A 23347-nucleotide genomic window follows, 5' to 3' on the forward strand; every position below is an offset into this window, starting at 1 on the left:
AAGAGAGGGGTGAAGACTTGCCTGTGGTCACACACATGGGCTTAGCTGACTCCAGAGTCTGTGCAATTGAACTCTTGTGCTAAACCAGGGGTCACCGTGACTTCTGGGGTCCAGTGTTAGGCATGGTGACGGCAGTGCTTCTTAATTCCAACCCTTTTTTGGTAAGCACAGAACTATCCTTCCCAGGGACACGATGTCTTCCGCTAAGGCTGTTTCTCCTGCTTGCAGCTCAAGACAATATTTCTTGCATTTCCCGACCTAAGTTTTTTTTTTTTTTTTAATTTTTTTTTAATGTTGTTTATTTTATTTTTGAGACAGAGAGAGACAGAGCATGAATGGGGGAGGGGCAGAGAGAGAGGGAGACACAGAATCGGAAGCAGGCTCCAGGCTCTGAGCCATCAGCCCAGAGCCCGACGCGGGGCTCGAACTCACGGACCACGAGATCGTGACCTGAGCCGAAGTCGGAGGCTTAACCGACTGAGCCACCCAGGTGCCCCCCGACCTAAGTTTTTAAATGGATTTTGTAGAGACTCTTAGAGCCTGCATTGGAAACAATGAGTGTGTTTTCCATATTCTAATTATTTCCGTACCTAACTGGGTCCCTCACCCCCCTTCCAGTGCTCTTCTGCACGGCAGAGAGTAAGTCAATCCTTGAGGGAACGCATGGATTTGTACCACTGCAGTATGAAAGCCTTTCCAGGCAGTCCCTGTCTCAGGTAGCCTGTCCAGTTCTTTGGCACATCACATGGAGCCATGGTAATGAGTGGAGGGTCATTCCTGTCCGCCCAGCCCGGCACATCTGGGAGGTAAATTAAGTCTATTGGGAGGTAAGCTGGTGCTCGCAGCCCTCAGGGGGGCCATTGAATAAGTGGCTGCCGTGGTTGGTTGGTGCACTAAATGGTAGATCCCTCAGGGCTTGTAGGAATTTATGCCCCATGGACCACATTTTACATTTTAATTAGGCCTCTAGCTTGTCTAATATCCCAGCTCTTTCAGGCCTATTCTACTGTCTGTACAGGGGCCGCATCCTTGGCATCCAGGCTGCTGGGGTGGCAGCTCTGGCCCAGTGCAGTCTGCTGCCCTGAAGAGTCGGTGGCCTCCTGTGGGCTCTGTGAAGTTGTGTACTGTTCGAGTCTCAGTGGGCTTCTTGTTCAGAGAGGCAGCCATCTCTAACTGGGGTCTGAAAGTGGGTCTTTGGGCTTCCTCTGATTGGGCAGTGACAGGCAAGTTCCATATGGCTCCATGTTGGCAGCGACTGTTTGCAAAATAACAAGTTCTCTCAAACAGCAGTTTGTGCCCCAATACAGACTGCCGAATGGGACCAAAGCCTATGTGCAATGTCAGATTTCATCTCCTTGTAGTTTGAGCTGGTAGCTGATCATGCTTCAGGGATTGCCTAGTTGAGAGAAGGGAATCCATACTTAAACCTTCCCAGAGGATTCCAGGAGGGGCAAGAAAGGGGGGTGCTGACTGTATGGAGAGGCAGGTTTTGGCTCTTTAGTCCTGGCATTCTGCTGACCAAAGGCGGGATTATTTATCCAAGATGGAGGAGACAATTTCCATACCCATTCCACATGCATCAGTCGGAGGTGGATCCTGAGATTAACATTAACAGTGGTGATGCTGCTGATGGTAGTAGAAATGATAATTGGTACTTAGTGAATGGAGGGTATTTGCAGGCATAGCGCAAGATGAGTTTCTTACATGATCTTTCTGTCCTCATGGTACCCACCAAGGTAAATAGTCTTTGCATATGAAGACATTAAAGCTCAGAAAGTCATCCATGGTCACAGAGCTGTAACTGGCAGGGGTGGGGCCCCTTTGTCCTCTGGCAACCTCTCCTGCCTCATCTCCTCCCTTTTCCCCTTGCCCTGTGCAATTCGGCAGCCACCCTGGCTTCTAGGCTTTCCTGGCAATGTGCTAGGCACACTCCTGCTCTGGAGAGTTCATTCTTCTTCTCTGAGTCTGGAATGCCCCTCCCTCGTGTGCCCTCCAGGCTGGTGGCTCCTGTGTCATTTAGATCTCTGTTAAAAGGCAACGTTCCACGATGACCCCACTACCAGCTGTCACTCTGTCCCCTTACCTGTTTCTCAAGAGTGTTTGACACTGTCTGACTTTATATTATTTATTTGTTTGCTTGTTCATCCTCTGGTTCGCTCTATTAGAATATGAGGCCCACGGGGGTGGGGACTTTGCCTCTGGTTCACTGCCGGGTCACCAAAACACAGAACACTGCTTGGGGATGTAGTAGATGCTCAATTCTTTATTTAAAAAGTGAGTTAAATGAGCTGGGCTTCATACAGTCAGAATGGCTGGGGTCTTATTAGGCTAATAGAGGCCAAAAAGCCAACTTTGATTATGTCTTCCTCCTAAAGAGCAGTATCCAGAGCAAGTGTCCTTCCTGGCCAGACTGGAGGGAAATGGCTTATTTGGGGGCAGTTCTGGATGCAGCACTGTGGCAATGGGTGGGCATTCAGGAAGGGCAGGGTCTACCCAGGAATGTCGCCGCAGTCCAGGGAGCGGCCAGCTATCACAAATCTTTCCAGAACTCCATGCTTGGAACTAGTCAGAGGCATAAAGTGGAATCAGCTCACTTCTCTAAAGTTCCTTTTATAGTGGCTCTTCATTTTTGAGCAAGAAATATTTCTTAGCTTGTTCATTCATCTGACTCATCAGATTTGGCTCCAAATGACTTTTGCCTGTTTCTAAAATCCAGATCCACTCTTGGAGGGTAACGAATGTGTTAGAGTTTCTGATGGTTGTTCTAGAAGGCAGTGTGGATGGACAGATAGATAGAATTCATGGCAGTGGTTTTGTTTTACACACACACACACACACACACACACACACACACACGCAGAGCCAGACTGCAGATAGTCAATATGCACCCAGTATGCACTGTTCAAATGTCAGCAGGCACTGCTGCCTACTCCTGAGCACAGACCTGCAAGATCTGACTCCAGCAAACAAGACTAACAAACCTGGATCTTGGAGGAACCTAGAAGTGTCTTTCTCATACATCAAAGTCATGGTCTCAAAGCCTGAACAAGTACTTTCTAATGGATGTCATTGTTTTCTTTACTATGCTTATCTCAAGGACAGGTGGCCCATTTGCATCAATAATAGAGCCTTTTCAGAGGCTGTTAATATTCTGCTGGGTGTGCAAAGCCACTTTGTTTCTTCTTCTCCCAGGAACAAGGTAGCCTGGTGTCACCTGCAGTAAGTCCCTAGCAAAGGACCAGGGGCTAAAGAGGCAGAGAAGTTAAGGAACAGACCAGGGCCTTGTTCATTCCCTCAGTCTTCCAGTTTATTTATTTGTTTGTTTATGTTTATTTTTGAGAGAGAGTGAGAGAGCGAGGGAAGGGCAGAGAGAGGAGGAGACGGAGGATCCAAAGCAGTTTCACTGCAGAGCCCAATGTGGGGCCTGAACCCATAAACCGTGAGATCATGACCTGAGTCGAAGTCTGATGCTTAACCAACTAGGCCACCCAAGTGCCCCCTTCCAGTATTTACTGAGGGCTAGGTACTGGGACTATGGAGAGGCAACCCCATGGGGAAGATGGAGTTTTACAAAACTCACTGGGGTAGGGGAGTTAAAGAGAATGTCTGGTGGTGTGACTAGGAAAGAGAGTAAAGTCAAGTGGGGAAAGGGACACACCTCATGGATGAGCTATGGAGGGGAAGGGAGACGTGGGTTTGGTGCCTAAACCCCGGGATGGGCAACAGAAATGTCCAGAGTGCTTCCTGGAAACCCAGTACAGGGACAAGGTGCCATCTGTGAGCAGGAGGACCACAGAGAGCATGGGTGAGCACCAGGTGTCCAGCGGGCAGCTGGGGAAGAGTCTGGGCACTGGGGAGAGGTTAAGTTTGGCGATGTACTCTGTGGTGGTTGCCTTGTGTGTGGACTACATCTCCCAGGGTCAATAGTGAAAGAAGAAAGGACCCCTGAAAAACCAGTGGATTTCAATGTTTCCAGACATTACTGAATAAAAATGCAGTTGTGTCGTATCAGTGCTGCAAAGCTAAATACGTGGAATTATTTTGCTAGTCGAAATCAACTAATAAATTAGTCAAAACATAATTCCCTATCCTCAAGGAGCTCACAGCCTGGTCTCAGAATCCAAAGTCATACACAAAGCAATTAATGAATAGTTCAAAATATTGTACTATGAAATGCTAAATTGTATGGAATGAGCTCAATCATGCTATAAGCATTTGGAAAAATGGTAGCTGAATACAAGCTAGGAAGGCCTCCTGGAGGAAAGAATACCCAAGCCCCCTCACAGGAGGGAGCTACAAAGAGAGTTTGGCTTTGCCCCCCATCAACTGCCTGACTTCAGGCCAACTATTGAATGGCTCTGGGCTTCAGTGTGCCCATTTGTCAACGAAAGGTTTTGGTCAACATGATCTACAGTGGTTTCCAGCCAGATCTGTTATTCTCTGGTTCTGTGTCTTGGAGGAGTTGAGATGGGATGAACATGGGAGAAAGGTGTTAGGGCCGGTCAAAGCATCCACAACAACATCAAGAGGCAGGGATGAGCACTGTCTCAATGTGCAGAGTGAGAGGACCTGGCTCTGGTTTGAACCCTTGCCATCTCTTTCCTGGTCTGTTGTCATTACTTTCTGACAAACAGCAAGCCAGGGCATAAGTCCAGGCATTAAGTAATGGCAGCCCTAATGCATGGTCGGGGAATGCAAGAGAGAGGTCAAATAAGAAGAACATTGTTCTGGAAGAAATGGCAAATTATGGTGACAAGGAGGGGTGTATGTTGGACATGGAGGGCACTTTTGGCCTGATACCTGGCTGACTCCAGGATGGAAAATCAAGTGATTCTTGAACGGGGTCCTGGGCCCAAGATTCTGAACCCATCTTAGGACCATTCTCATGATTCTACTCAGACTCCCAGCATCAGGGTAGGGATTCCACTTCCTTGGAAGTGTCCCATCTCAAAGATGCCATCTTTGCCTCAACTTAGACATCACTTGTTCATTCACAAATAAACTTGGTCAAGCACATACTGGTCATAGGGATATAGGGATAAAGGAGTGAGAAGGGTATCCCTGTCTCAGTGGATAGGACAAGCAGGGCCCTCTTGTTGCAATGGGCATGGCATTTGTGGAAAAAAAGACCAAACCAGCATTGGTGGGGTATAGAGGTGGAGACTGGACTAAATAACAAAGAGGTGTTTTTTTTTTTGTTTTTTTTTTTAAGCTGGAATCAAGTGTTAGTTATATGTCATAAAATTTATTCATTTGAATTGTACAGTTCAAGAATTTTTAATAAGTTTACAGAATTGTGTACTTATCACCACAATCCCATTTTAGAACATTTCTGTCACCTCCAAAAAAGATTCTTCATGCCCATTTGCAGTTACTCCCCATTCCCATCTCCAGTGCCAGGGAAATACTGATACTAATACCTTTATATTTATAGATTTGCCTTTTCTGGACAGGTCAGGTATATGGAAGCATGCAACATATGGTCTCTTGAGTCAAGTTTCTTTCATTTAGCATAATGTTTTAGAGGTTTGTCCGTGATGTTGCATGTACCAACACTTCATTCTTTTTTAGTTATGATTAGTATTCCATTGTTTGGCCGCATCACATTTTGTTTATGTGTTCACTAGTTGATGGACATTAACAAAGGGTCTTGGGTGCCATATTGGAGTCCGATTGAGAGCTCCAAGAAAGGAAGACTTAAGTAAGATTGGGGTGCAGCATTATAAATCTTACCCCCAAAACAAAGATGCACAAGGAATATCCTAGCCTTATTTTCTTTTAGTAAAATTATTTCAAACTCTGAGCTCCCCCATCCTACTGGTTGGTGAGAATTTCAGTCTCAATGGTTCTTTCTACCATGCTTGTCTAGAGGTCCCACTCAGAGCAAATTTGAGAAGGCTGCTACATTCTCCATAGGTCCATAGTCCCCTGAGGCCTGGCCACCTCCAGGTGTCCTGGGCATGCATAAAACTCTGGAGGTGATGGTGGCTGCAGGTAATACCGTTCATACCTAGTTTTATATATATATCTATAAAAGTATATCTGGGGTTTGATCCTAGAAGTGAATGGCTGGGTCAAAGGGTAGAGAGAGCTATAATTTGAATAAATAAAACCACAATTTTTATAGAGGTTGTACCAATTTGCCCTTCATCTAGCTATGTATCAGAATGATTACTTTCCACACACCCTCCAGCATAGTGTGTTATCAAATTTCTGTCTGACCCGCCCACCCAAAAACAAAGTATCACAACATGGTTATATTGAATGATGTTCAACATCTCTTCACATATTTATGAGCTATCTCTCTCTTTTAGTAAGCAGTTTGTCAATATCCATGCCTATTTTGCATCTTATTATTGATATATAGATTATCTTTATATATCAGGGGAAATTAACACTTTATCTGTGATAAAGTATAAGTGGTTTCTTCCCAGCATATTTCCTTTTTTTTCCTTTTGATTTTACTTCTGGCCATTTCTGTTATGTCACTTAAGAAAAAACTTTGTAGAGCTGAATTGATCAATCTGTTCATTTGTGGCTTCTGTGTTTCATGTCATAATTACTATACATAAATTATCTCCAGGGTTTCTTTTAGTATTTTTCTGGTTTCACTTTTAATATTTAAATCTTTGCTTCACTGGGAATTTATCCTGAAGTAAGGAACAAGGTATGGATGCAAAGCTGTGTTTTTTTCCCCAGATAGCTACTCAGTTATCACAATGATTTTTTTTTTTTTAATGATGTACCTTTTCCCTGCTTATTTGAGTTGTGGCCAACATTTGAAATGTTGAGAGAAACTGTTGATTTGACCAGTCACACTGTCGCCACTAGGCTTGTGAGTCCCCTTGGCTTCAGATTCTTACCAAGACTTGCTATTGTATCTCTTTAATTTTTTGCCAAGCTGATAAGCAAATCATGGTGCTTTGTTCTCATTTTAATGGTAAAAGACAATTATAGAAAGGAACACAGAAGCAGTATGTCAGTTGCCTAGAAGAAGAGGCTGAGAAGCTGCCACTGAACAGAGACCCGTAGGAAATCAGCTTGGGGATAGGCAGTGAGAGTGTGTCACAGGGACCAGGGCTGTTGCAGGCCTTGAGTGAAAGAATCTGAGTTCTGCACATCCACGGGTAGGATATCCACTCTTGTAAGGAGTTAGGAGTGGTGTGCCCCAGGGACACAGCAGAGCTCAAAGCCTGATGTGTGGAAGAGTGTTAAGGGATATGTGGGCCTTGGGTCTGGTCAGGTCTCTCTCTGTCCTCCACCCCACACTCGGCTCAAGAAAACCTAGAGGTTCTACCCCAGGATTATCTTTTCAGTTTCCACTGGTTTACTCCAACCTACTGTCCTCTGTTGCCTGTACTACCATACCTGCACCCAGTTGTCCCCACCATCTATTGGGGTGGCCCTCCAACCCAATCTGTACTTTACATCAGATAAATCTTCTAAAACCTCAGCTCTGATCACCTGTACTTTTCCTCATGGAAACTCATCAATGACTTCCAGTTACCCTCAGGATGAAATTCAGAGTTCTTGACCAGACTCACCCTCTCCTCAGTCTTATTCCTGCATCTGCAGTTTTTTATGACTCTTCTGTCACACAGGCAGCATTACTCAATGGCTCCAGGCCACATTTTCCCACCACAGGGCCTTTGCAATTGCTGTTCCTGGGCCTAGATTCCCCACTCCTCCTCTGTCCCTCTTGGCCCCAGCAAACACACACTTCTTCTAACTTCTATCCGTCCATCCCCTCTCAGTTTGGAGGTTCTTCCCTGACACTCCTCTCTGTATCAGGTACACCCCCTCTCTAGACACCCTGTAATTTTCCCTCACAGCAGCTAGCACAATTGTAATTATTTAGTTATTTTAATCACCATTTGTCTAATTTCTGTTTCTCTTACGAGATTATAAGCGTCATATTGTTGTATCCCCAGTGGTTAATAGAATACCTGGCATAAAGTTGGCATTCAGCAAATATTTTTTTTTCATTGATGAATGAGTGAGGTATAACTATAAAGCAACGAGGCTGACTCCAGATATCACAGACAAATAACAATGTTTGTCCCTCCCTGCTAAGAATGCCATTCCACCCGCCTCTCTGTTTGCCAAAATAATTCTCTTTCTTCAAGGCCCCCGGTCCTAATTGCCTCTTGCCCGGAAGGCATTCATGCCTACTCTAGCCCACTCTGTAAGCATATTTTTCCAACCCCTGTCATACCTGCTGACAGGAGAATGAAAGAGAGAAAGAAGTGAATGTGAGGCTCTGTGATGGCCTTTCCCCAAACAACAGGGAAGTTATTTCCTTTCTCTCAATTTTTCTCTACTCTTTCCCTTTGAATATACAACTGTATTCCTCCTAATTTGCTTTGATCGCTCCCTTAGGAGCTGTCATGGAATCAAATAAATCTGTGTAGATTTTATAACTTGAGGTCACCCAGTATGATTCCTCATTTTACAGATGAGAAAACTGAGGCCCAGAGAGGTTAATGTTTGAAACGATTACCTCTATTGGGTCTTATAGTACCAATCAGTGTCATTTTCTAAGATAAATGTTCTCAATATCCCCGCTTCCGCAAGAGTATAAACGCCTCATTCTGTCTATTTAAGACCTGCTGGTGGTGACAGTCTCAGTGCTAAGGTGAGCCCTGAAAGGCGGGCTTCCTGTCCTGCTCCCATATAGCGAAGCCGCAGCAGTCTTGAGTGGGTCAGGTCTGGCTGGGACAGGTCCCTGCCCTAAATGGGGCCGCAGGCTTCACCTGTGCATTGACAAAGGGGCCCTGTGTTTGTGCCGCCACTTCACACAGGCCAAGTGAAGTCATGGACTAGGAGTCCGCTGTGCTTAAGCACCTACAAAACAGCAAAAGAAAGCTGTCCTCTCAGAAGTCACGTAGGGTCAACTGGGGAAATGTTATTTCAAAATGGCCACGAAAGGGAGAGAGGTCTGAAAATTGAAACTAAAACAGCTGTCAGCGACTTCTCTGTAATATATTTGCTTCTGGTTCCAGAAGCCCAGGCAAGCAGAACATAACTTTAACAAACACATTTAACTAGAACATTACACAATCTTTAAGAGGGGTTAAAAGTGGTTCCTTGACATCTAGAGAATCGATAAGAAATTAAGCAAAGTTCCAGGTGACGTTTGGCAATGTGCAAGGATCTGGAAAGAACTCACCAAGGACTCCAAGCTGAGGAAGAGACTGACTCCTGGGGGTGCTGGAAGGGGATGGGGGAGAAGAGCCTTGGATAGATTGGTACTCAGGTGCCTCAGTGGCAGGGCCCGGGCGGCAGAAGTGGCCATGAGGTCACTCTTCAGGTCTGGGTGGGCGGGGCCAGCTCTCTACGTGCCTGTTTGCTCTACACACCACGCCTGGTCTCAGATGCTCTGGCGCAAGCTTGAAGGGCAGCCTGGCCCTCCTGCTCCTACAGGGGGCTTAATTCTGTGCAAGAAGCAACTGTGTATATTTTCCATGCACGCAAGATTGACTTCAACTTAAAAAAAATTTTTAATGTTTATTTATTTTTGAAAGAGAGAGAGACAGTGGAGGAAGGGCAGAGAGAGAGAGGGAGACACAGAGTATGACATAGGCTCCAGTCTCTGAGCTGTCAGCACAGAACCCGACACTGGGCTTGAACTCATGAACCATGAGATCAAGACCTGAGCCGAAGTCGGACACTTAACTGATTGAACCACCCAGGTGCCCTGACATCAGCTTTTTAAATTAAGAATTCTATTTTATATATTTCAGCTCTACACTGTGAATAATAAGCAATTAGCACAATATTTAAAGAAATAGATACTATTTTGTACTTTTACTTTGTGCCACTGCTAAATATTAAAGTCGAGGATCTTCATCTGTTTTTTCTTTTCACGTAAGATAAAGTTTAATTTCTTGGGGCGCCTGGGTGGTTCAGTCAGTTGAGCATCCAGCTCTTGATTTTGGCTCAGGTCATGATCTTGCGGTCCATGGGATTGAGCCCTACATAAGGCTCTGTGCTGACAGCCCAGAGCCGGCTTGGGATTCTCTCTCACTCTCTCTCTGTCCCTCCCCTGCTCACACATGCTCGTGCGCGCGCACTCTCTCTCTCTCCACTCCCAAAATAAATGAACATTAAAAAGGAGAAGTTTAATTTCTTGGGTCCCTTATTTGTTTCTGGCAAGCAGAGCAGAATTTAATGAACACATTGAAACGTCCTGGGAATACTCTCAGTTCTTGAAGTCAGGGTCCTGAGAGCTCGCCAGTACAGGTAGTGGCTTCCTGTCCCAACCCAAGGAAGAGAGAATGCCCCATGACTCTCCTCCCACCCCTGGTGGAAGTGAATTTCTTTGGCCATTCAAAATACCTCTTTCTCCTCTCTATCCTGTCTCTTATGGCCATGTGACCATGGGTGAATTGCATGATATCTTTTCATCTGTAAATTGGGGGTGATAATATCTAGTTTTCAGTGTTAAAGGGAAGATCAAGAGACACCACTTAATAAATGCGTTGTTCCTCTTCTCTTTCCCACCTGCAGGGCTGCTAAAAATGAGAATTTTTTTTTCTAGTGTGAAGCATGCTGTCTCTCCCCTGTTAAGAAGCTCTCCTTCCTCCCTATGTGACATCCTCCAGCATTCTCCTCCATTACATCCCTGCTTTCAGTTTGCACCCAATGAAGCTTGATTTGTTTCCTTAAGCATCTCACTTAGCAGCCCCTACTCCTACCAGTTTTATGGTTTAGCTTTTTCAAAGGAATTGATGTTATAAAACAAAAGTTTATGAGAATCTAAGTTTGTTGAGAGGTTGTGAAAAGCCTTATATTCATATGTTTTTCACAACTCTAAAGGAACCACCATAAAGAATTAGGTTCGGAAATGAGGATTTCTAAGGTGAGGGGTGTCCTGTAATTAGACCCCTAATCCACAGAGTGGTTGTGGAGAGGAGAGGCTGTGTCACTCAGGAATCAAGTCCTTGCCATCACATAGGGCAGATAGCTGCAGGCTTGTCCTGTGGAGGTGATGAGCCATAGTCACAGCAGGAGTGCTGTAGGTTAGATGAAGGAAGGTTTTCTAGAGTAAAGTCTGTTCTATTTCAGGGTGACCAGCAGAGAAATATTTGAAGTCTGCATATAAGGAGGTCTCTAAAAACAAATTAGGGTTAGGTATGTTTTATTTCTCACGTCAAGTGGCTGGACTAGTGAGCTCATAAGGCCCTCTGCAGAACGAGGCTTCTTTGCTCTGCCTCTTTTTTTTCTTCTTACTCTCTATTTTGTGTTTTTGCATGTGTGTGTCTGCGGCCTGCTTGGTACAGTGGGAAGAAGTCAGTGGCTACGATGAAAACCTGAACACCATCCGCACCTACCAGGTGTGCAACGTCTTTGAGCCCAACCAGAACAACTGGCTGCTCACCACCTTCATCAACCGGCGGGGGGCTCATCGCATCTACACAGAGATGCGCTTCACTGTGAGAGACTGCAGCAGCCTCCCCAACGTCCCAGGTTCCTGCAAGGAGACCTTCAACTTGTACTACTATGAGACGGACTCAGTTATTGCCACCAAGAAGTCAGCCTTCTGGTCCGAGGCCCCCTACCTCAAAGTAGACACCATTGCTGCAGATGAGAGCTTCTCCCAGGTGGACTTTGGGGGAAGGTTGATGAAGGTCAACACAGAAGTCAGGAGCTTTGGCCCTCTTACTCGGAATGGTTTTTACCTCGCTTTCCAGGATTATGGAGCCTGTATGTCTCTCCTTTCTGTTCGCGTCTTCTTCAAGAAGTGTCCCAGCATTGTGCAAAATTTTGCCGTGTTTCCAGAGACCATGACTGGTGCAGAGAGCACGTCTCTGGTGATTGCTCGGGGGACATGCATCCCCAATGCAGAGGAAGTGGACGTGCCCATCAAACTCTACTGCAATGGGGATGGAGAGTGGATGGTGCCCATTGGGCGCTGCACCTGCAAGCCTGGCTATGAGCCTGAGAACAGTGTGGCCTGCAAGGGTAAGTCCTAGGGCCTCTTAAGGCCTCTGCTTCTTGCCCACCTGGGACAGGGTCCAATCTGCAAATCTTCCCCACCTCCAGCTTTGGGTCATAAAGGAGCAGAAGAGCCTGATGGCTTATTACAAAGCTCTGTGGGAGTTGGGGGGTTCCTGGGTGGCTCAGTCAGTTAAGCATCTGACTCTTTTTTGCGGCTCAGGTCATGATCTCATGGCTCTTTGGTTCAAGCCCTGTATCAGGCTCTGCACTGACAGCACGGACCCTGCTTGGGATTCTCTCTCTGCCTCTCCCTCTGCCCCTCCCTGTCTCTCTGCTTCTATCTCTCTCTCTGTCTCTATCTCTCTTTCTGTCTCTCAAAAATAAATTTTAAACTTAAAAAAAAAACACACAAAAGCTCTGGGGCATCTACATCCCCAGCTATGATGATTTTTCAACCGTGTCCAACCAGAATGCAGTGTTCAGGATGGGGGAAGAGATAGAATTCCAAATGATAGGTAATCACGTAATAACCCTGGACATTCATATTCTGTTTTGTGTGTATATGCACTCTCTTGACCTTCACCATGCACACACCCCATGCTCCATGCATCATGTCCAGCCCCATGCTCTGAAGCATAGAGAATTTGGGTTGTCATGGGCAGTTCACTCAAGGGTAGTTGAGAAGTGACTGAATTTGCAAAATATTTTAAGTCATTTCAGTTCAGTTCCCCCAGCACCCAACTTGGTCTTGAACCCATGTAGGTCATTAACTCAAAGCCTTTTGCTCAGCTGTCTTCCTCCAGGGGCTCAATACCAGGGGCAGGGGTGGACCTAGCTTTTGTGTACTGGAAGGAGATGAGCTAATGCAATGGGGGGAGGTGGTATCAGGTATTGTATTACTTTTGCTTCCGAAGGATACAGAGTGATACGAACTTGGCAGTTTGGGAGTGTCAGGGAACTGTGTGCTCACATTGGCTCTCCTCAGTCCAAGAGAGCACATGTCTAATACATGGCAATAAATGAGCTGAACTGGCTTGAGATTCTTCTCTGAGAATGAATAGGATGGTCTAGAGAATCCATGACTTATTTCTTTAGTAAGTACATGGAAGCTGAATACAGGGAGGGGGTGTCCAGAGTTGGGGAAGAGAAGACTTCGTTCCTCGATTAAATTTTGCCTGTGGCATTCAAAGTTTCAGATTCTTTCAAGGGCAAGGCTTCCCACATAGACCTCAGAAATGACCACCTTGACCCTAACTCATCGTTTAGGTTGCCCCAGACCTCTGGGGGCAGGTTGGAGTTGGAGCTCCATTAGCTCCCTCTGCTCTCTCATGAGCTTCCTATCAGCCATCCTCCCTGTTGCCCCCCTCTGACACTCCACCTGACCACCAGATTGTCTTTGCCTGTCCCTTTCCTCTCTTAGCTTGCTCCCCAAATACCTGCAGCCAAGCACCAGGCACAGGATTGCTAATGCCCATCAGCTCTGCGATCCTTTGGACTCAGCTAATTGCCTGGGCTGGGGCACTCACACAGCCTTTCTGAGGCCTGCTGAGAGCGGAGAACTAAGGCCTTTGTGTCTTTATTGGATTTCTTGGTTATGGTGCCCGTGATGGATGGTGTGGAAACAGAGGGGAGAGAGTGCCAGATCAAGTGATGAATCGCGGCAGACAGTTTTAAAACCAGCCTAGCCTGGCCCCACAGCGTTCCTCTTTGTCCCCCCGGTTGGAGGTGGGGCAGGAGGCGCCCTTTTTGGCATTTGTCAGGGTCTGAGTGGGGACCCGGGCACTAGGCTGAGTTCTTAAAGGTGCAGGTGCGGCAGCTGCCAGGCACGCTTGCAAAAGTGCTGGTGATTTCTTCAGGCTTCAAAGAGCTGCCACACTGCACTTGCTGGCTGGGGCCGTCTCGCTTTTCCCATTATTTCCCGAGCAGAATGGCAGGAACCAGGGCAAGCATTGATTGGTTCTGATTTAATTGGGACTCGGGGAACAGTCTCTCATTTCTTTGGGCTAATTGGAACTTTTCTCTTTTGGGGGGTTCTGCTGTCTGTGCTGTTTGTCAAGTCACCTCCTGCGGTTGTTGTGGGATGGCCTATGGAGACAAATAAGTAAATCCAAGTGGCTTCTTTCCATTCTCCCTACCCAGCTCCAACCCCCTTCTGACTTTTGGTGGACGTTCCTAATCTAGAGTTATTATGAAACTGACTTGATTTCACAAATTGCCTATTGCAAACACGCTGGAGGGTGGAGGAAACGGGGTGGCCAGGGCATCACTTTGCCATTTTAGAAGCATAGGCAGCCACGTTTTGGTGGCACTTCTGAGAGTGGAGAGTGGCAAGCCAGGTGGTGTCATGGGTCTCACAGCCCAGCAGCCTGGCTGAGCTTGTGTCCTAGAAGGGCAGAGAAGCCCCCCTTTTTTTTCTATCTCAAGGACTTTAAGATACATCCTCCAAATCTTAGCCATTGGCTCTGCTAGTAATCTGGCTTTGATGGATGATCATCCAGGACTCCCTTTCCAGAACTAAGCAGGCTGCCCAGGGAGGCAAAGAGGTCTTGGCCATCGACGGTGATATCGGGAGGACTCTGCACCCTTTGGATGGAGATGGGCAGTGCATGTGGAAGGATTTGTGACTCGTCCCTGTATGTGTCTCCAGGCGAGGGTACCCCCACCCATTTTGGGTGCTTGTGCTGTGCTGTCAGGTAGGCACCATAGCCCTTGACGGCAGTTCTGGGGTGGCCCACCTAGTGTAGCCAGTTTTCATCAGGCCAGAAGCATGGAGAATGGGGGATGCCAGAGAATTGTGGGTGAGACACAGTGAGCCCCTTTCAGCTGTCCTGGCAGGACTGGGGAGGGAAGGCAAGCTACTCTCCTCCAACACAGCCCTGAGAATTAATGCCCTGGAGCCTGGCTGGGCCAAACCTGGATGATTCTGGGCTTCGCTCAGTTATACTGACCTGATAAACTTTTCTCTGGATATTTGAATCTGGGCCTTTGCATGTGTCAAATCTATAGAATATCTTTATATTATTTTCTGGCAAGACAGACTTTCATCATGGACAGGAACCTTATTCTGACCTTCACTTTGTGTCTGCTAAACCTTCTCCTGTCAAAGTCATGGTGACCTGTTGTTCTGTTGTGCAGAAGCACCTGGAGACCAGTTAGGTAGCCCAGCCAGTGAAGAGTGGTCCTGGCCTAGAGCTCTCCTGTCCTGAGGAGGGTGGCGGCAAGATGGGGGCAAGCAGAGGAAGCTGTTGGGGGTACCTTATACGTTAGGATGTGCCACAAGTGGCAGAACACTTTCTAGAGGGCTCCATGACCCAAGGCCTCTTCTGGACTCATCCTTTATACTCACACAGATTGGACCAATCAGTCAGAGTCATAGTAGCCTGCTGACCCCTCCAGTGACTCTGATCCCACCTATAAAATTATTAATTACTAGGAAAATGGCCCATCTGCCCCAACTTCAAACCTTATGCTCATAGTATAGTCGATCAATGAGCACTCATGGCTTTGTCTTTACCCACCCCATACCTTCCCTACTCAGGTTGATGGCTAAGTTGATTTCTGTGTGGGTGCCTGCAGTCTGCCCATCCCTGGGGCCAGGGGCGCTGAGAGCTGGCACTCAGCAAGCTTCCTCTGTGCCATGGAGCCTGAAATATTGTGCCAGCTGAAGTCAGTCTTGGGGAGGAGGGCTGGGCTGAGACTGACAGTTGCTAGGGGGAACCTGGCATGTGTAGGCCTCTTAGCTGTCTGTTGGAAGCTTGGAGACTATGGTATCCCATTTGGGTGCCCAGGGAGGGGTCTCAGGTGCTAGAACAGCCTCTGGCAGCCAGATCCTAGCTGGAGCAATGTACTCATGGGGCTTGATTCTGTTTCTGCCCCTGAGTACTCCTTGAGGGCCTGGCTTTCCTTTCCAGACATAGTCCTGGGAGCTTCCAAAAGGAGCTGTCTCATTAGCCTGCATCTCCAGCCATACTCAGGACTCAGAGAATGACAATGCTATGTATGACCTTCCCTGCTATCCTCCCTTATTCCTGTTCCTGTGGGTGTTTAGGCCAGCCTTGGCTCACCACTGTAGAAGGCACACGCTGACCCATTGGGCCGAGGCCTTTGTTGTTGGTGCTGTCACTCGAGGGGAGGGTGTAGGAAAATGAAAGGGGAAAGGGGTATATTCAGGTGGAAGAGGTCTGACCTAGAGATAGGAACTGGTTTTAGTCCTGACTCTGCTGTGAGCTTCTGGGTCGTTTTAAGTCAAGTCTTTTCCCATTAGAGCCCTTTCTTCTGTGCCTACTTCTTAGGGTGTATGAGAATTAAGTGGATAATTAGTGCATATGAGAATGCTATGAAAGCCATGCGATGCCATGGCATTGCCCTTAAGCCCTGAAACACACCATCTGACTCTGGCTTCTAAGGGGATAAAATTCTGGAATGAAGGTGTCATGTGGTGCCCCCACTCAGAGACACAGGTCAGCAGGAGACCTGAATATTCATCCATCACTTGCCTGCACCTGCGTGGGCCCAGCTCCATGGCTGTCCAGCAGTGACCAGTGATCAGCATGTCCGTGTGATTCACTGTCCCTCAACAAGTCAGTGGGTCAGTTAATACACATTTGAAAGGTGTGGCCCATGCAAACTGCCTTGAGGCAGGTTGTGTAGGCAGGTGGTCTTTGTGAGCTGGAGGTCTGAGTGAGGAGAGAAGACTCCCCAAGCCTGAGGAGGATGGTCATCTGCTGCAGTGATTCTTGATTCCATGGTGGCCATGAGACACCACAGGAGAGGTTTTATAAAATGATATCCCCAGGTGACCCCTTCTGAGATTGTATTGCATAGGTCAAGTGGAGCCCAGGCCAAGGACCCCAGATCTAAGCTCTAGACCAGAACCTTCTATGTTGCTGGAGTATAGAAGAAGGGGGCTCAGAGGAGGTCACTGAAGGCATCTTGGGCTTGTGGGATTTGTAGAAGGGTGGACCTGAGGTGACATGGAAGGAGTCTGGGAAAAGGGACTGCAGGAGTGGGCTGGAAGCTGGGCAGACTGAGCACGAGGCTAGCTGGCCAGCAGCGGGGAGATGCTCAGAACATCAACACACTTTGAGCAGGGCCCTACAAGCTGAGCTGCTAGAAAGCCTGAGAAGGGGGCTATGGACAGAGGAGTGAGGGACAGAAAGCTGAGGGAGGACTGTCTGGAAGTTACAGAAAAAAGCAGCCTTTCCTGCAGCTGGCCAGCACCAGCTGGATCACTCAGGGCTATTCTCCAAACAAACATCAGGGGTGGATTGCTGTCCTCAAGGGCACCGTCAAGCCTGCAGGACTCCTGTGACTTTCTCAGGTCCTGCCAATCAGGGTTGGAGCTGAGGATGTATGTGCCGTAACCAGGAATCCACATGGCTTTTCCAGGGGACTCTCAAGTCAGCTGAGACCATCCATCCCAACTCCAGATGTTGGCAGGACCTTGACAACTTCTGGAGAAGACCAGAGCAGTTCTTGGTTCATCCAACTCCCTGTTTCACGTCTCTCCCACTCCCCACATGTCTGTCAAAGCCCTGAGCTAGGGCCTACACCCTCTCTGGCACTTGTCCTTTGTAGCCCTCCCAGGCACTCCTCAAGCCATCCACTCCCTTGCCAATGCCCCAGAGGCTGCTGTCCTTCCCCAGCTGCTTAGGCACTCCCCTTTCTTCAAATGGGGCCTTTTTTCATGGTAATTTTCCACCTACATGTAAATTCCTTCATGCCTGGAAACCCAAGGGACATTTTGAACCTTTGAACAGTTTTGGTGCCTTTGTCAACTTGAGTGGCTGAGATGAGCCAATTTATAAGCCTGGGGGAGTTGAGACAGAAAATCTGCAGGATTTGAAGGTGGAGAAAAATATGTCTAATTTCACTCACCTTGGAAAAAAAAGTTTTGGAGCCTATTTCCATCTCTCTTGGGGTTGCTGGTCCCAGCTTTGGGTTACCACCTGCATTCTCATCCTGGGTGCTGAAAGGGAAAGTGGGTCCCAAGGGGAGGGTGTGTGTGTGTGTGTGTGTGTGTGTGTGTGTGTGTGTGTGAAGGTGTGTGCACAGGTGCAGCCACCAGCCTGGCAGCTGCATCCGGGGCACTGGGGAACCCTGTCTTCTAGCTCCAGCCCATCAGCTGTTGGCTGGTGAGTGAGAGGAAGCCTGCAGCTCAGTCAGCCTCCACTCCAGCCCCAGGGAGACCAGCTCTGCTCAGGGCTCGGGGAGGACAGGGTCATTAACACCGCAGCCTTGTAAGATGAGCTTCATAATAGGATTTCCCAACAGGCTACTTCATTTAGAAGTCTCTTGGGCTTCCTCTGCTCCCTACAGTGGCCCTGCCCACTGCCCTCCAGAGAGGAATCTAATGTAATTGGCTGGATGTAATGGGCTGTGACACCAGCATGAGCAACAGCGAACAGAGCTGGAAGGATGCCCCAGTGCCTCCCTCACTCCAGCATATGAGGCAGGAGCACTCGGTCCTGTGCCCTGGTGATAGTGGAGGACAGCAAGAGGGGAAGGGAGGGAAGAGAGGGGAGCTTCAGGTTCCAAGTCCTCTTGTGATCTGTGCTGCCCCTCTGCCTTTGAAAGACCTGGATGGAAGCACCAAATTCCATTGGTGTTGACCAAACAATTGTGATTCTCCCAGGTCAGTGCTGGAGTGACTGAGAACAATTTGGCAGTGTTCTATGCACAAGAGCTGCCCGGCATGGAATCCACCACTTACTAAATGTGTGCTATCAAAGATGCTGACAGAGGGGCGCCTGGGTGGCGCAGTCGGTTAAGCGTCCGACTTCATCCAGGTCACGATCTCGCGGTGCGTGAGTTCGAGCCCCGCGTCAGGCTCTGGGCTGATGGCTCAGAGCCTGGAGCCTGTTTCCCATTCTGTGTCTCCCTCTCTCTCTCTGCCCCTCCCCCGTTCATGCTCTGTCTCTCTCTGTCCCAAAAATAAATAAACGTTGAAAAAAAAAATTAAAAAAAAAAGATGCTGACAGACACACCATGTAGCCATTACTCAGACGGTGTGGGTAGTGGAATTGTCACGGGCGAGCGGTCCAGTTGAGGCCCTAAGGTCACCACTTACTGCACCGTCATTGGCCCATGCAGAACTAGAGAGTCTGAAACTACTCAAGCTGGACAGGCGTGTGGGATGATGAGAGACCACCACGGTATCCACAGAGAGAGGAAAGCCAGGGAGCATTTCTGGGTACCAGTCTAGAGAGCCCTGGCTGGCTAATGTCAGAGCAGGGATCAGAATCCCGGTCTGGGGAGGCCACCATCTCCCTTTGCATGTGAGACTGGATTTTGTTAAAGTTAACCATCCTTAAACATACAACATGTGTCTTCAGGACTATCAGACTTGCCTCAGCTGTTCTCTCATAGATAACCCTCTCTTGTGACTGTGTTATCCACTGTTGTTTCTTGGGTCAGGGCTCCCTGGCACCGTGTTCTGTGGCCATACATTTGCCCACTGTACAGCACAGAGCTCCACATTGACTGCCAACAGCTTCTTTTAGCCTCTCTGGCTGCAACCCTGTCTCTCCAGATCCTCTGACATGTTCATCTGCTAGTTGAGCCACCCAGAGGTTGCATAGCATCTTAGGGTTGAGGGGCGACCCCAAGCTCCCTGGGAAGGATGAGGTCTAAGGCTTTGTGCTTATAAAAGGGGACAGAGGGAAGGTGGTGGGGCTGTCAGCCGGAGGCCTGACTGTGGCTCTCTAATGGGCCTCAGAACCAGCATGGGCCCCCAGGGCGGAATCCCAGCTCAGGCAGGGTGAGGGTCAGACTTTCCCTCTTTGCTTCCTGTCCCCATCTCGCTCTGGAGCCGGGCAGTCCCTGCCTGCAGAACTTGAGGACGAACATCCACACAAACTTGCTTGCCTGGGTGAGGAATCACTACATTTCATTTTGAAGCATGAAGATCAAAATCATTCTGAGTATGAGCCTGCTTGCAATGGGGTTCTTCAGTTCTGGGCCCCAGGGAGCTCTGACAGTCTGAATTCTTTTCCCATTGCTTTTGGCCTTTGACAAGCTGTGTTGACCGTGCCCTAATGCTCCTGGGTCTTATTTCTCCCTGAAGGAAGTGGGGTGGAAAAGACTGAGAAGAGTCAGCCCAGGATATTTGCAAACAGAGAAGGGATGTGTCCCAGACATGGGCAAACCACCAGGAGCAAACCTTAGTTTACCAAGAGGGCTTTGACAGGGACAGGGAGAGAGGGATGCTCTTGGTCTTTTCCTAGGGGAGAGGTCTCTGCCTGTAGAAGTCCTATCTACACTCTTTGGTGGCTTAACTAAGAGCTTGAGTACCAGCTGATATGGCAGCTGGGCCTTCCATTTTTGTTTCAAGGGCCAGCTAATGAGGGCAAGGCAGGCCAATCCTGTGGAGATGTGGCTTAGTATACAGGAGTATGTCTAGGTTGGCTCTGGGCCCCAGGAGTTATCCCCTATGACAGAGAACATCCCACCTTCCTGTGGATCCTCCCAGCCTGTTGCAGAATGAATCTGTGCAGCTGCACATAGGCTGGGCTTATCGTGTGTGTGTGTGTGTGTGCGCGCGTGCGCGTGCGTGTGTGCTTGCGCGCTTCTGGCCAAGGGGGTCAGGAGGAAATCAGGAGAGGTGAGGGTGAGGCTAATGAGGCACTGTGGGGAGTCTCAGGAGGCTTCTTAGAATCACAGGACAGAAATTCAGGGCCAGAGAGGGCCAAACCCAGCCCTAACAGAGGTTTTTATTGAGGGTAGGGCCCAGTTCTGGGGAAGAGATGGACAAAGAAACAGGTCCTTTGGTTTCTGGCTTGTCCCTGGACTCTGTCTGGAATAGCCCACTGTCACTAGGAATGGGGACACATTCCTAGTGGTGACTGGAGTTACTTGGTCTTTGGGTATTACCCTTGGGGACCTGCTCTGGTCTCCTCCTTGCAGGTCTGGGCAGTTCTGGCCTTCTGTTCTTCAATCAAGTTGGATTCCACTTGTGAGTTCATGTGGATCTAGTGATACCTGTGCTCATTCTTTCTTTAGGTACTTACTGGGTACCTACAGATGCCAGGCCCTTTATACTTCTGTACATAGATTGAGCGATTTTACTTCTAAGAATCTGCTACATTCTTAGCTCTCTGGAAAGTGGTTACAATGTCCAGAGTACAAGGGAGTCACAAGTAGCTATGTTGCCCTGGTGGGACCTGGTGGAGGATAGCTCCTCCCAGCTAGGTAAGACTTCTAAGGAGAGTGAGTCCAGCCCACCAGATGATACATTGCTTTCCCACAGTGGTCCACCACCCTGCTTTTCAACACCTCCAGTGATGAGACACTCAGACTTCCTGAGGCAGCCTGGTTCATTGGAGCCCTTCTTCCTAATATTGAATCAGGACTCACTGATCCAGTCCCTGGGGTAGAACTTTTATGCAAATCTCTCTTCTGCAAAGTTACTTTTTGTTGTTATTTTAAAAATGTTTTGTGGGAGCCGGAGTAACCAGTTCATTCAGTTAAGCGTCCAACTTCAGCTCAGGTCATGATCTCCTAGTCCGTGGGTTTGAGCCCGCATCAAAGCTCACAGCCCCGCTGTGCTGACAGCTCAGAGCCTGGATGGAGGCTGCTTCAGATTCTGTTCTCCCTCTCTCTCTGCCCCTAACCCACTCGTGCTCTGTTTCTCCATCTCTCAAAAATGAATAAATGTTAAAAAAATTTTTTTAAAAATAAAAATGTTTTGGACAGGTAGTACATAGGAAAAAGTTTCCCTCCCACTCTTGTCCTCACCAGGGGCCCTAGCTGTTAAAGTTTCTAATATGCAAAGAAAAGTGTGTGCATTTGCACACCTAGAATATAGCTATATCTTTTCCCCACCTGTATAGAGACATATTACACAGGGCTTTTTACCTAGTCACCCCACCTGTTTCTTATTTAACAGTGAAGTTTTCAACAATGAAGTACTTATTCTGTATTACACAGAAATCTGCCTCATTTTTTCAAATGATTCTGTAGTGTTGTATTAAATGGGTGTGCCTTCATTGTTCTTCATTTATATACATGTAGGTTGCTTCCTGTTTTTTTTTTGTTGTTATTTCTAAACAATATTTCAACAAAGATCCTTGCATTTATCTTTGTACTTGTGTACGAGTATATCTGCGAGTCAAATTCCTTAATTAATTTATGCAATGAATATTTATTGAGGACTTTCTATGTGCCAAGCAGTTTTCTAAGAACTAAGGGTGCAGGAAATTCTTAGAAGAAAAATTGCTGAATCAGAGTATATACATTTCTAATTTTGAGAGACGTTCCTGAATAGTCCTCCAGAAAAAAAAAAAAAAAGGCATTTTCTACCAATTTTGCTACCTCCAACAGCGTAAGAGAGTGCCTACTCCCCACACCTTTGCCAAGAGAACAAAATGTCGATCATTTTTATCTTTGCCAATCTGGTAGATGAAAACCAGCAACCCACTGTGGTTTCAGTTTACATTTGTCTTGCTATGTGGGGCATTGAACATGGTAGCATTCCACAAGTTGCCCTGATGTTCAGTTGTACGGGACTCGACAAGCGTTCCTGTACAACACATCATTAAATCAGGTGGTTTGCTTGTTGCAGACCTTTTGGGGTTTGCTCCCTCCATGGCATGGTCTATTCCTCGCTTTCCTCTGTCCCCCTCTGTCCCGTTCCCTCCTGCCATGTGTCCACCCTTGATCTGTTCTTTGTCTATCTATAGCATCAGGACATGTTGGCACATGCCGCTCACCCATTTTGACATTTCTTAGTTAGTGGCAGGTGACTGGTCTGCAGATGGGACAGGACAGGAACAGATGCTGGTGCTCCAGGGCCAGGCTGTTCTCCTGGTCCAGTCCCAGAAAACCCGGCCAGCCTGGTTTGCGGGGAAATACACCTCACTTTTCCCATCCTTCCTCTTCTGCCCGGAGCCAGTTCTGGGCTCCTTGCTCACCCTGTGCAGCCCTGCTCTGCTCCCTGCATCTCTCAGCTCTTACCCTTTGGCCCAGACCCTCTACCACACATCCTTTCCTTCAGTTCTCCCAGCTTAACTATGGGGCTTAGGGTTTCAGCACACCCTGGTGGCTCCCCCTCAGCTGCCCCTTCCTAAATCACCAGTGCTCAGCCCTCGCCTGCCCCACCCTCCTCTTTGTTTCTTCTGCACCAACCTACCCTCAGCAGAGCTGTCCAGCAGTGTCAGTCCTGCCACTTACCAGGCATCTACTACTCCCCAGGCCAGAGCTCAATCCTGCAGCCCTGCTGAAGCCCTGGCCCTGCTTCTACCAGCCAGCCTGATCTTAGCCCTGGGTGGCTGCTCACTGCCTCCTTCTCTCTGTGGTTTTTGTCTTCCAACTCTGCGGGTTTTCTTTCTCTCTGAGGCCAGGGACTTCCTTTTTCCCTTCCTTGTTTCAGTCGCCCCTCCTCTCTTGTCTGCTCCCCTCCCACCTGTGC

General features: G+C 47.9%; 1 protein-coding gene across 1 annotated transcript in view; it reads left to right on the forward strand.

Annotated features, from left to right (window-relative positions):
* The window catches only part of EPHB1 (EPH receptor B1), a 378786-nt gene that overhangs the window by 97460 nt on the left and 257979 nt on the right, over positions 1-23347 (forward strand). Inside the window, exon 4 of the mRNA XM_047100394.1 lies at positions 11283-11964. Coding sequence (XP_046956350.1) covers positions 11283-11964 — 682 coding nt within the window. The remainder of the gene's footprint in view (positions 1-11282; positions 11965-23347) is intronic.

This window comes from Lynx rufus, unplaced genomic scaffold (assembly GCF_022079265.1).
Source record: "Lynx rufus isolate CCGP_SWC_20201006 ecotype Redwood Valley unplaced genomic scaffold, mLynRuf1.p SCAF_5, whole genome shotgun sequence".
Taxonomy (NCBI): Eukaryota; Metazoa; Chordata; class Mammalia; order Carnivora; family Felidae; genus Lynx; species Lynx rufus.